The sequence below is a fragment of the Pimephales promelas genome, chromosome 5, assembly GCF_988280905.1.
Source record: "Pimephales promelas chromosome 5, fPimPro1.hap1.1, whole genome shotgun sequence".
Lineage (NCBI taxonomy): Eukaryota > Metazoa > Chordata > Actinopteri > Cypriniformes > Leuciscidae > Pimephales > Pimephales promelas.
The window spans coordinates 41,063,444-41,078,283 of NC_142773.1; the positions used below are offsets into that span (position 1 = coordinate 41,063,444).

Consider the following 14,840-nt stretch of genomic DNA (forward strand, 5'->3'; position numbering starts at 1 on the left):
AAATAAAATAAAATAAATAAAAATAAAATAGACGTGTGTGTGTGTGTGTGTGTGGTTCAGGTTAAACCATATGAAAATTAAAAAATGCATAAAGTTTTCTGTGGTGGGTAGGTTTGATAAAAAAATAAATAAATAAAAATAAAAATAAAATAAATAAAAATAAAATAGGAAATAAAATAAAATAAATAAAAATAAAATTTAAAAATAAAAATAAAATAAAATAAATAAAAATAAAATAGACGTGTGTGTGTGTGTGGTTCAGGTAGACCATATGAAAATTAAAAAATGCATAAAGTTTTCTGTGGTGGGTAGGTTTGATGAAAAAATAAATAAATGAAAATAAAAATAAAATAAATAAAAATAAAATAGGAAATAAAACAAATAAAAATAAAATTTTAAAAATAAAAATTAAATAAAATAAATAAAAATAAATTAGACGTGTGTGTGTGTGTGTGGTTCAGGTAGACTATATGAAAATTAAAAAATGCATAAAGTTTTCTGTGGTGGGTAGGTTTGATGAAAACATAAATAAATGAAAATAAAAATAAAATAAATAAAAATAAAATAGGAAATGAAATAAATAAAAATAAAATTTAAAAATAAAAATAAAATAAAATAAATAAAAATAAAATAGATGTGTGTGTGTGTGGTTCAGGTAGACCATATGAAAATTAAAAAATGCATAAAGTTTTCTGTGGTGGGTAGGTTTGATGAAAAAATATAAATAAATAAAAATAAAAATAAAATAAATAAAATTATTTTGAAAAAAAAAATTTAATAAATGACCATGGGCCCTATTTTAACGATCTGAAACGCAAGTATCAAGCGCAAGTAACTTTTTGGGTGGGTCTTGGGCGCTGTTGCTGTTTTCCCGGCGGGATAAATGACTAAAAGGGCTTGGTCTGAAGTAGCCTCATTATTCATAGGTGTGGTTTGGGCGTAACGTGAAATAAACCAATCAGAGCGTCATCTAACATACCCTTGAAGAGCAGGTGCGCATGTTGCATGGTGGATTGTCATTATTACGGTGAATAACAAGAGTGCGACAGGAGCGTTCACAGCCGAGGAGACCGACGTTCTTGTTAGGGCAGTGAAAGACAAAGAAGTGTCGTTGTATGGGGATGGGAGATTTTTTTTTTCTGGTTGATACAAATGCGTCAGTGTACAAAGTCAATTGCGTCGGGTGCAAGATAGGGCCCTATATGTGAAACACATATAAATCCAAATAGCCCCATCTAAGAAGTTTACAGAAGTGTTTAGAAATGAGAATATGCTGTAATGAAATGACTAGACTAGCCTAGCCAATAGCAGAGTCGAGTGCAGCACCTGAGCTCTGCTCTGACGGCGGTTCAGGATCTGTGGTGGCACTGGACTGCTGATTATCCTCCTGACTGGACAGATGAGCCGAGTGGATGGATAAAGACTCTTTCTTCTTTTCCTTCTCCACAAAGTCCACGACCAGCATCTCGTTCATGGACTCCTTCTCTTTCTCTTTCTCCTTCTCCTCTTTCAGCGGCTCTGGAGACGTGCTCATCATCGTCAGATCCGCCAGACTCCCGTCTGGATGAACGAGTCTGGAGATCAGGAATATTTCATTAGGAGAGAAAGACACACACGCTACAGTATGTGTGACATATGAGTGATTCTTCAATTACAGGCACTTTTGACTTCCTGAAAGCATGAAAAATGAAAATTCTTTCAATTACGCATCATCTAATCCAAGTTAAAACATTTATCACATAAATCCTGTAAATAAATCTGGATTTTCATTTGTCACATTATGCACAAGTGCATGCTGATACAACATTTTTTTAATTTATACAAATAAATGCATGGTTGCTTAATTAAAAATTACCAAATTATAACTAGTTTGGTCAAGATACCAAGAAACATTTCTGCTTTTTAAAGATCTGATTCTCATTTACATCATAACCAAACATAGACTCTTTTTAAATGTAATATTTTTTAAATGCTTGAAAAGACACAATCTATTAGCGATTATACGATTAATAATTGAAGTTAAATACATGAGTAAATAAGTAAAATATATAAATAAATAAGTTCAATAAATATTTTTTCATAAAAACAAATTCATTCATTTATTCATTAGAAAATGTACAAATATTTGTCCTGATTTTCCATGGTAATGTCTGGTTATGTAAAATTCTGGCAAAACAAACATTTGAACAGAAATAAAAATAAATAGGGCAGTGCAAAGATTAATTGCGATTAATCGTGTCCAAAATAAAAGTTTGCGTTTAAATAATATATGTGTGTGTGCTGTGTATAATTATTTTGTATATGTAAATACACACACATGCATGTATATATTTAAGAAAATGTGTTATTCATATATAAAATATTTATATATAATATAGATTATGTATATATATATATATATATATATATATATAGTATTTCCATGCAAATAATTTTTAAATATATACATGCATGCATATGTATTTATACAAAAATAATTAAACACAGCACACATACATATATTATGTAAACACAAACTTTTTTTTTGGATGCGATTAATCGCAATTAATCTTTGTACAGCCCTAAAAATAAATAAATAAACCAGAGTAAAACTAGAATTAATTTTTTTTTCATTTAAATCATTTTGTCTTTAAATTCATCCTAGCCGACAGAAAAGTTCCTCTAATTGATGAATCACCCATATTTCTCTAAACTTAGATCACATGCTGATCAAGTTAGCTTAGTTTGGGTTATAAAACGATCCCAGTGAATGAAATGTTAGTGCCTTCAGGGGCATAAACCTTGGTTTGCACAGGCAGGGTTTGGGTGGAAGTCATGGATGCCGTGTGCATTAGATCCGTAAGGAACAAGCCGGATTGCATTACAGTGTCAGGGCCTTTGTTTAAACAAGCAATGCATGTGTCTGCCAAACGTGAATCATGTGACCGTAAAACCAAACCAAAACAAAGAAATATTCAGCAGTCAGAATAAAGTGGCAATGACCTCGTCCGAACGGTCTCGCGGCTCTGAAGGGTTCAAACGCTTGCATGATGAGGTTTCATGTCAAAGTTTACCTTGTTTATACCACACTTACTTGCTCTCAGGAGAAGACATTTTTTGCTTGATGCTGTTGAAGTAATTTACAGAATGGAAATATACGAAATCAAAGCAAGAAAAGTTTCACATGTAGAACAGTCAACACTCAACAGAATGGAAATTATGGAGATGGAGAAAGAGGGACAGATAGATAGATAAGATAGATATTGAGATGCTTCCAAGACGAGAGGACCGTGCATTTCAGAGACATGCTGAGGAGATGTTAGAGTCGGAGAATGTCATGGATGAGGAGGATTAATTGTCAGGATATAACTCTGACTTCAGTAACACTTTCTGGGATGCATTTGAGCAGGCAGAGTTTTAAAGTCAACATGAAACCAAAAAAGTCCCTATTTAGCTTTCAATAAGTGTTCCTGTTCATCAATGTTATTCAAACGCAAACAACAACAAAATAAATACTATAATATATAACCCATCTCCACCCCCTGATCCCTAACCCCACCCCCAATCCTACCCATCTCCACCCCCTGATCCCCACCCCACCCCTAATCCTATCCATCTCCACCCCCAGATCCCTAACCCCACCCCTAATCCTACCCATCTCCACCCCTGATCCTCAACCCCACCCCTAATCCTATCCATATCCGCCCCCTGATCCCTAACCCCACCCCTAATCCTACCCATCTCCGCCCCCTGATGCCTAACCCCACCCCTAATCCTATCCATCTCCACCCCCAGATCCCTAACCCCACCCCTAATCCTACCCATCTCCACCCCTGATCCTCAACCCCACCCCTAATCCTATCCATCTCCGCCCCCTGATCCCTAACCCCACCCCTAATCCTACCCATCTCCGCCCCCTGATGCCTAACCCCACCCCTAATCCTATCCATCTCCACCCCCAGATCCCTAACCCCACCCCTAATCCTACCCATCTCCACCCCTGATCCTCAACCCCACCCCTAATCCTATCCATCTCCGCCCCCTGATCCCTAACCCCACCCCTAATCCTACCCATCTCCAGCCCCTGATGCCTAACCCCACCCCTAATCCTATCCATCTCCGCCCCCTGATCCCTAACCCCACCCCTAATCCTACCCATCTCCGCCCCCTGATGCCTAACCCCACCCCTAATCCTATCCATCTCCACCCCCAGATCCCTAACCCCACCCCTAATCCTACCCATCTCCACCCCTGATCCTCAACCCCACCCCTAATCCTATCCATCTCCACCCCCAGATCCCTAACCCCACCCCTAATCCTACCCATCTCCACCCCTGATCCTCAACCCCACCCCTAATCCTATCCATCTCCGCCCCCTGATCCCTAACCCCACCCCTAATCCTACCCATCTCCAGCCCCTGATGCCTAACCCCACCCCTAATCCTATCCATCTCCACCCCCAGATCCCTAACCCCACCCCTAATCCTACCCATCTCCACCCCTGATCCTCAACCCCACCCCTAATCCGATCCAGCTCTGCCCCCTGATCCCTAACCCCACCCCTAATCCTATCCATCTCCAGCCCCTGATGCCTAACCCCACCCCTAATCCTACCCATCTCCAGCCCCTGATCCCTAATCCTACCCATCTCCGCCCCCTGATGCCTAACCCCACCCCTAATCCTATCCAGCTCTGCCCCCTGATGCCTAACCCCACCCCTAATCCTACCCATCTCCAGCCCCTGATCCCTAATCCTACCCATCTCCGCCCCCTGATGCCTAACCCCACCCCTAATCCTACCCATCTCCGCCCCCTGATGCCTAACCCCACCCCTAATCCTATCCAGCTCTGCCCCCTGATGCCTAACCCCACCCCTAATCCTACCCATCTCCAGCCCCTGATGCCTAACCCCACCCCTAATCCTACCCATCTCCAGCCCCTGATCCCTAATCCTACCCATCTCCGCCCCCTGATGCCTAACCCCACCCCTAATCCTATCCATCTCCGCCCCCTGATCCCTAACCCCACCCCTAATCCTACCCATCTCCAGCCCCTGATGCCTAACCCCACCCCTAATCCTATCCATCTCCACCCCCAGATCCCTAACCCCACCCCTAATCCTACCCATCTCCACCCCTGATCCTCAACCCCACCCCTAATCCGATCCAGCTCTGCCCCCTGATCCCTAACCCCACCCCTAATCCTATCCATCTCCAGCCCCTGATGCCTAACCCCACCCCTAATCCTACCCATCTCCAGCCCCTGATCCCTAATCCTACCCATCTCCGCCCCCTGATGCCTAACCCCACCCCTAATCCTATCCAGCTCTGCCCCCTGATGCCTAACCCCACCCCTAATCCTACCCATCTCCAGCCCCTGATCCCTAATCCTACCCATCTCCGCCCCCTGATGCCTAACCCCACCCCTAATCCTACCCATCTCCGCCCCCTGATGCCTAACCCCACCCCTAATCCTATCCAGCTCTGCCCCCTGATGCCTAACCCCACCCCTAATCCTACCCATCTCCAGCCCCTGATGCCTAACCCCACCCCTAATCCTACCCATCTCCAGCCCCTGATCCCTAATCCTACCCATCTCCGCCCCCTGATGCCTAACCCCACCCCTAATCCTATCCATCTCCAGCCCCTGATGCCTAACCCCACCCCTAATCCTACCCATCTCCAGCCCCTGATGCCTAACCCCACCCCTAATCCTACCCATCTCCAGCCCCTGATCCCTAACCCCACCCCTAATCCTATCCATCTCCGCCCCCAGATCCCTAACCCCACCCCTAATCCTACCCATCTCCGCCCCAGATCCCTAACCCCACCCCTAATCCTACCCATCTCCGCCCCAGATCCCTAACCCCACCCCTAATCCTATCCAGCTCCGCCCTCTGATCCCCAACCCCACCCCAAAAACCCTCAAATCAATAATAAAATACTCTTCCATAAACTTCGAAAGTGTTGTAAAGTAAATCGTGACTCCCAAAATCAGAATCAGATCGTGATGTTCCTAAAGATTCCCACCCCTATTCGGAAATACATCTGACTACAGATTTCACATTGACTTTGACATTATGTAACATTTACAGCAAAAACTAAAGTTCTAAATAAGAAAATCACACATTTTTGGATCCATCTAGGAATCTAGCAGGCCGTTAAAAAGTGACACCATCAAGTGAGAAAACGGTGTACTGAGAGTAGTGAGAAGAATGAGGGATTGTGGGAAATTGGGGAAAAGGTGAACATTCGTGGTGGATTCCATAAATGGCAGAGAAAGAAAATCAGTCACCCACCTATCCACGATCAGATAGATACGACCACTGACTTTAGTATAGCTGTGATGTGAGGGATGGCAGGGGAAAGATGTGAGGAGATGATTGGTTAAAAAAGAAGTGAATTTGCATAAAGTAAGATGATTGGCAGAGATAAAACAAGGTTTACACAGGAACAGATTGAACAGAGGACAAACCATCATGAAGTAGACAGTGAGAAATGAGGAAATGAAGCATGAGGATGAAACTAAGGCTCTATTTACACCTAATCGTTTTGGTCGATTAGATCACAAGTGAACGACTCTAAAACATTTTGAGCTTGTCCACTTTCGACCACTTCCAGAGGTAGTTGAAAACACATTGAACGATTGCTTTTGTAGCGTAAAAGACTCTCCGTCTACTGAGCTTATTTCATCCATTAGATCAAAAGATCTGAAAAAACTGATAGACCCTTAGACCCTCCCCTCGAAGAAATCAGAACAGAAGTGGTTGAAAGTGGACAAAAGAGACAGATTAAAACACCACGGGTCCTATTTTGCACCCAGCGCGATTTATCATTCGTATTTTGTTCGTATCATTCGTATCAACGGGGGGGCAGCGGACTTTTCCCTATGCAGACGCACGTCAGCGCATGAACTTGGGCGGTTCAGCGCACAAAAGGAGGCGTGTTTCGGCGCAAACATTCCCTAGTGCTATTTTGCAGTTCCAGAAAACAATTGCGCCACCGACCAGAAAAAAATGGCGTGCATTCACATGCTATTTTTTAAGCGCGCATGCTTGGCCATAATACAGAGTGTGAACAATGCGCATACACTGTAGATGATTCCCTCATCTACACAGATGCATTTTACTTTTTGCAAATGATACATTATTACAAGGAAATGTATTAAAGTCCCCATGAAATCAAAATTGACCATACTTACTTTGTTTGCCTAAATTGATCGTTTTGTGGTAAACAATTCATACATGCAAGTCAATCCACACAAAAACATTTTTTGGCTTCGTAATCTTTAATCAAATTTTGAAAATGCCCCTCCCCTCTGCATTGGAGGACCTTGCCCGATGACGTAGGCTTTACGGTTTGGGTGTCTCCTTAACATCCATAACCACGCCCCTCCAACTGACAGACAGCTGCTGTGTGTTTGCGAGCATTGATTGACAGCGTGTGTAAACTTGCATCATCCTCCATTTCAGAATGAAACACCCATTTTTCTAGATCCAATCAGGTGCTAGTTGGAAAAAAAAGCCATGCCCACTATTTTGCCTTATTTAGTATTCCGTTTCTCTACAACACTGGAGAAAAGTTGTTTGCAACTTCCGGTTCACGGGGACTTTAAAACACAAGGAAAATCATTGTTGTTTTCATGACGATGGGAAAAACAGGCATAAAAGCTTACACATTTACCCAAATTATCATATACATGTTTAACCGAAGCTAATTTGGGTGGGTTTGTCCCGTCCCCAATGTTGTCACTTCCCTTTCTTTTACGGCCCAGACGAGAGCATCGATCTCCTCGGCTGTGAAACGATTGTGAAGTGCGTCCGGTAAATGCGCCGTTATAATAGTATTGCGCCACGGAACAAGCGCACCTCGTTCATCACGCTCTTAACCTTCAGGTGCTCTTCGGTCATTTCTGACCCAAAAGTTTTCTGTTTTGAAATTTTAAAAATCACAGCTTCATCGGAATGTTACAAAACTTGGTGACTTTTATGGCATTGGGTATGTAAACACACAAAAAAAATTGAGGTCATGATCAGAGCAGGCTAAGTGGTTAAATGCCAAATGGTTATAAGCAGGCTAAATGCCATCTAGTGGTTACACCATGATTCATGCCTTTTCTCTATACTGTAACCAGATGGTGCTAATTTTCTTCAAAAAAAATTTTTTTCTGAAGGCCTAGACTCTATATTAAACTAAAATACTGCATTCATTTAAAAAAAAAAAAAAAAATATATATATATATATATATATATATATATATATACATATATATATATTTTTTTCCATGGCAAAAATAAACCATAAATATTGCATAAATATTAATAAATTCAATTAAATTGTCTCAAAACACTAAATTAAAAAGAATAAATATTATAGAACAAAAATAAATTGCATTGGTTTTACTGGGATGGAGAAAGTTTCATTTTTAGGTGTCCGGTCACTTTTGACGGGGAAGATAACAAGTGTGACTCCGAAACGAAGAGCACCTGAGGGTTTAAGGGAATGTGATATGACGCTCTTATTGGTTTGTTTCCCGTTACGCTCAAACCACACCTATGAATAATGAAGCTACTTCAGACCCTTTTAGATGTGCGTCGGGAGCAAGAGTCATTTATCCCGCCGGTTAAATAGCAACAGCGCCGAGATCCGCCCACAAAGTTAGTTGCGCTTGATACCTGCGTTTCAGATCGTTAAAATAGCGCCCCAGGTGTAAACGGGAATGTGTCTCCCTAATCTACTTGTGATCCGATCGACCAAAACGTGTCTTAATAGCAGATGCAAAGAGAGCCCAAAATGAAGTTCAACAAGACAATGGAGAAAACACTCTGCAAACCGTTAGAAGTTAAATACAGCTACTAATTTTCGGTGTACAATTAATTATTAAAGCAATGCACCACAAGAGAATGTTCAATCAAATATTTGGACGAGTATACATTCGTGACCCGGCCAAGATCATTAAAAAAAGTCACAAGTCACACAGGTACATTTGTGGCATGGGTAAAAAAAATAATCAATTTTTCTTTTATGGCAACATTTAATTAGGATTTTAAGTAAGGATCATGTTCCATGAAGATGTTTTGTAAATTTCCTACCGTAAATATAGAAAACATTTATCTTTGTGAGTGAATGAAGTACAATCGTGAACATATGCACAACTAAATGCGATTTTCGATTTTCAAATAGTTGAATCTCGGCCAAATATCCTATCCTAACACACCATACATCAATGAAAAGCTTGTGTTACGACTTCTAATCAGATCTGAGATATTATTACGATCCACACTCGCTGTTCTCATCAGCTGTAACTAGCGAAGACCTCGGCCTGAGCAGAGAGAGCGCTCTCACCTGTAAATGGTGCTCTCCTGTTTGCTGACCACTGCTTTGAGATCAGTGAGCTGCAGAAAGTGGTCGTGGAAGTAATGCAGGTGCAGGATACACACCAGCAAGAAGGACGTGGGGATGAAGATACGGGTGAACAAATCAGAGAGGCTGTACTTCTCCAGACCGATATCCTTCAGTCTGCAAAGAGACAGAAGACCAATTATGCTTTATTTTACATACAGTCTGTAATGTTGCTAGCATTAAGCATTAAAAAGAGTTCTTCTCGATATCAGTGTCAGTGTTTCTGAAACGCCTCCATTGTAGTCTTGAGTTTTCTTCCGGGAACAAACACGTTAAAATAGTCATCATTTAAATAATTTATACGCAGAATAAAAGGGGCGGGGCCTGGTTGAGTTAGTTAGTAGTGTGTTGAAACTCGTGTTAATGGGAAGAGGCGTGTCATTTACGACTGACCAATCACAACACTGGTCCAGCCGACCAATCAGAGCACAGTGTGCTTTTCAGAAGGAGGAGCTTCATAGAGACAGGAACTAAACAGAGCGTTACTGGCAGACTGGGAAGAGAGGAGCCGCAACAATGGAGAATATGAGGAAAAACCTGGTCTAGTAGAGCCCGAAAACAAAATCAAGACTTTATTTTAAAGAGGCCATTTTATGCAGTTTTTACACTCTTTTTTAGCCCAAGCACTGCATGCATACTTTGCACTTAAAGGAGTAGTTTTGCTGATAATTGTCCATGTCTTTCTTTCTTCAGTCGAAAAGAAATTAAGGTTTTTGATGAAAACATTCCAGGATTTTCTCCATATAATGGACTTCAATGGGGTCCAAACGGTTCAAGGTCCAAAAGACTATTTCAGTGCAAACTGCAAACTGTTCAAAGGGCTTTAAACGATTTCAGACGACGAATAAGGGTCTTATCAAGCGAAACGATCGCTCATTTAAAAAAAATAATAACAAAGTTTAAGTTTTATAAGCACAAATGTCAAAATTGTATAATCTCGTCTTGCTCTGTTCTGTGATGCGCGTTCGTGACTCTCCTGTTCAAACTCGTTCATCAAGATGAAAAATTGTTTGGGATTAAAGTGCCATTGGATCCTAGACTGTGCATTCTTGTGTGTTGGAAACAAAAATAATATCCATACTGTTGTATGCTGCTCGTCTTTCCATACTTCATGTCTGGATTAAAGAATACTCTCCTAATTTAACTCTTTGGCGTGAAAAACTCTTGTCACTCTTACCATACGAAAGACGGCATAATGTACTGGAAGGAACTCTGGATATTTTTGTAAAGGACTGGTCTCCCCTTAAAGAGTATTTTGGACATGAATGGCAAACAATAACATGTAATAATATGGACTGAAACCAAGAAATGTACTTTTTTTTTTTTGGATTCCCGTTCCCGTATTTTATTTATTTAATTTTTTTGTCTTTTTTTCTTGTTGTGGTAAGAGGGAAAAAATGTGAAAATAAACAGCTAAAAAAAAAAAATGAATGAATCTTTTTTTGTGTCATTTGGTTCATTCAACGAATGAAATGAACGAGGTGACTCTGGAAAAGATTCGTTCATTTTGATGAACGAGTTCGAACGGGAGAGTCACGACACTCATCACAGAACAGAGCGAGGCGGCTATTTGAGCTTTAAAACTTAAACTTTGTTATCTTAAACGATTGTTAAGACCCTTATTCATCGTCTGGAATCGTTTAAAGCCCTTTGAACAGTTTGCAGTTCACACTGAAACTCTCATTTGGACCTTGAACCGTTTGGACCCCATTGAAGTCCATTATACGGAGAAAATCCTGGAATGTTTTCATCAAAAACCTTCATTTCTTTTCGACTGAAGAAAGAAAGACATGGACATCTTGGATGACATGGGGGTGAGTAAATTATCAGCAATTTTTTTTTTTTAAAGTGAACTACTCCTTGAAAATCTGTAATAAAACATAAGGTTTAATTTCAGTTAGGACGCTTCCTTAGATGAGCTGCTGGTGGAGGCAACGAATCCGCTCAACTGTGTGGCTTGTAGCATGGCCAACAGATCAAACGTATCTAGAGTATTTAATACTCACACTTTCTCTCCCAAGCCTGTCATACTGGTCCAGGTAGCGATGGCGTTCTTAAACTGACAGGTGTAGATTAGGATGAGCACAAGCATAGTATAACACACCACAGACATCCAGAAGTACTTCAGGATCCTGCGCCACCATTCATAGTGTACCTGAGGAGAACACAAGCGCTCCGTCACCGAAATGAAGACTCGCCCCTCCTTTATAATACAATAGGCTTCATCTTATGCAACACAAGCCGAAATGGCAGATTTGTTGAGTATCTTTGCAAGAACAGTCTTTTAACCCTTATGCTGCATTAGGGACATTTTTGGTCTTTTGCAGTTTAATTTCTTTGACCATTTTGGCTGTTTTAATGCAAATGGTATGAAATTTGGCAAAATTGTGACTTTTTGGATACATGTAAAAAATGTGATCCGATTTTGCAAAATATGTATAACACACACTGTGCAGATCAAATAGTAACACTCAGCACCATAAAGACCAAAAATGGCCCATTGAAACCCATTAAAACGTTGTTTAAATCTGAGGCTGTCAGTAATACATGAAACATGATTTTTGCACAAACATCCTTTCATTTTGAAGCAAAAGCATTATATTTGCATTATATAGTGTATTCCACCAGATGACGTCACTACATATTTATTCCCTATTGGTGGAAATGCACCTTATTTTAGGCAATAGGCAATGTTTAATAGGTGGCCATTTTTGGTCTCTAACGCGCCAAGTGGGATTTTTTGCAAAGTGGGACTGTGATAATCCAAATCTAAAGTTTTCTCTTTGCATTTAGTTTATTGAAAATAATTGAATTTTTGTGTTTTTTTCCTCTTATACAAATCGATGGTTTCGCAAACAAAACTGGTAATTAAAGGGTTAAAATCCTGAAATTGAATACATTTTTGGTAGTTATGATGAGGACTGATGCTGGTTAAAAGATTTAACTTGGTAAAAGTGGAAAATAATAATAATATATAATATTTTAGGCAATGTTTAATATGTGGCCATTTTTGGTCCTTAATGCACTCAACGGTGTTAAAAATCGAATGCAGCACAAGGGTTAAACAGTTAAATGTAAAGAGTTGTGAGAAAATGCGATGAGTGTCAAATCCGCGTCATGTGTGACAGACACCTAATAAACCTGTCTCCAGTCAAAATGTTAGACAGTGGTGCACCTGGTAAAGAGCCACGCAGAAGAGAAACATCATCATGTAGACGATCTTGTACATGGCTAATTCTCCTTCAAAGCTGACGAAGAAGAACATTCCTCCGCAGACATAGATCCAGTATTTGACCAGCAGAGCCTTCACTAGGTTCCCCATCACATACATCAGGTCGTTCTCGTCCACTTCCTCTTCCTCTTTGTCTTCCTCTGAAACCCACATGGAAATGCATTTCTTTAAGGATATAAAATAACTAAGAGATTTTCTGCTGTGACTGTTAATCTGCATTGAAACCACTTTTTAGAGATTCTAATAAACCACCTTTTTTCTGCTGGTCTACTTGGACGTCACAGAGCGATGCTTCTTCTTCCATCCTCGCCTGTCGCTCCATCAGCGTTTGTCTGAACAGAAGCCAGAAGCTCAGCTGACACAGAATCTACAACACACAATGGCAAAAACACACTAGTAAAATACTGGTAATGGGCAGAAATGTATAAATAAATCACAGTATAGTGACGTTTTACATTGAAAGTGTGTTTATAACTTAAGGCAGTTATATGCAATTATAGTTATGAGGATGTATTATAGCTATATAATGTACAGTAGTTTGTACTTGTTCGTAACTATATTGTTTGATACACAATTTTATGGAAGTTTGTTTCTGCCACGAATTAATATCTAATAATTAGATAATTGCAACCTTTTATCTCGCAATTCTGACTTGTTTCTTGAAATTGCGACGAAAAAAAGTCAGAATTGTGAAATAAAAAGTCGCAATTACCTTTATTCTTTTTTATTCTGTGGAAGAATAAAGCCCATATATTTAACATATAACATTTGTGTACAAAATAAATATGCTACAATATACACTACAATGTTCATAAGTTTGAAAAGAAAAGTTTTTTTTTTATAATCAAATGAACAAATAAATTTAGCCTCGGTGAACATAAGAGACTTAAAGTCGCAATTGCGAGATATGAAGTCGCAATTATGAGATATAAAGTCGCAATTGCGAGATAAAAAGTTGTAATTCTGAGAAATAAGTCACAATTGCGAGATAAAAAGTCGTAATTCTGAGAAATAAAGTCACAATTGCGAGATATAAATTCGCAATTCTAAGAAATAAAGTTGCAATTGCGAGATAAAAAGTCGTAATTCTGAGAAATAGTCACAATTGCGAGATATAAATTCGCAATTCTAAGACATAAAATTGCAATTGCGAGATATAAAGTCGTAATTCTGAGAAATAGTCGCAATTGCGAGATATAAAGTCGCAATTATGAGAAATAAAGTCGCAATTGCGAGGAAAAAAAAAGACAGAATTGCGAAAAAAGACAGAATCTCACAATTCTGACTTTTTTTCTCACAATTCTGACTTTTTTCTCACAATAACGCGTTTACATCTCGCAGTTCTGACTTTATAACACATAATTGTGACTTTATATCTCGCCATTCTGACTTTATATCTCGCAATTGTGAGAAAAAAAGTCAGAATTGTGAGATAAAAAGTCGCAATTACTTTTGCAACTTTTTTACTTTATTTTTTATTTTTCATTCTGTGGCGGAAACAAGCTTCCATACTAATTAAAGTGAAAAAAAAATACATAATCTTTCGCAAAATCGGGCAATTCATTGGCTACATGTCTAATTGTTACCTTTGAGCTCAGTCCAGTGAAGGGCACCGTCATCTTCAGAAAGAACCCAGGCACCTCCTCCAAGCGCTCGAAACTCCAGATATACTGAAGGACTAACACAAGGTTCCCATAAGCCACCATGAACGGCGAGGTCAGCATGGCGTACTTCCTCCTGTCTCGCACCATCCAGAGAGTACAGGACCAGAGGAGAAACACAAACGTCAGCCAGCTCACGTACGTTATACTCCACGCCTGGGAAACACACAAACATTCGTAAGATTCCGTGTTCCAAATGTTCCAAACGTTCCATTTCCCACTCACATTCGAATTTAGAACTTCAAAGGAACAGTTCAAAAAAAGAACTATTCCTTTAACCTTTGACCTTCTCACCATCATAGCGATAAGAGCACAGATGTAGCTCTGCTTCATGATGAACTTGAACACTTTTACGAGAGTGCTTGGCGGTCCACCCTGCTCTTCCTCTTCCTCATCTGCCTTCTCCTCTTCTTCCTCCAGCTGTAAGTCCACGATCTCATTTGTGTTCTCATCCGTCTTCTCTGTGTGGAGCATTAAAGTAATGCATCTTTACATTTCATCACTTATCGCTGAATATATTAGTTAACTAGAAATCTATCAAAATAACATCCTTTAACACTGAGGAAG

The 14,840-nt window shown here is 39.8% G+C and overlaps 1 protein-coding gene across 2 annotated transcripts in view; it reads right to left on the reverse strand.

The window, feature by feature from the left end:
* Positions 1–14,840, reverse strand: part of piezo2b (piezo-type mechanosensitive ion channel component 2b) — a 116,122-nt gene that overhangs the window by 57,695 nt on the left and 43,587 nt on the right. For both annotated transcript variants that reach the window (XM_089131546.1, XM_089131545.1), the window contains exons 12-18: positions 14,568–14,734; positions 14,199–14,429; positions 12,865–12,979; positions 12,556–12,752; positions 11,387–11,535; positions 9,324–9,497; positions 1,327–1,574 (exon numbers count right to left, since the gene is read on the reverse strand). In XM_089131546.1, the coding sequence (XP_088987672.1) occupies positions 1,327–1,574; positions 9,324–9,497; positions 11,387–11,535; positions 12,556–12,752; positions 12,865–12,979; positions 14,199–14,429; positions 14,568–14,734 (1,281 nt within the window). The remainder of the gene's footprint in view (positions 1–1,326; positions 1,575–9,323; positions 9,498–11,386; positions 11,536–12,555; positions 12,753–12,864; positions 12,980–14,198; positions 14,430–14,567; positions 14,735–14,840) is intronic.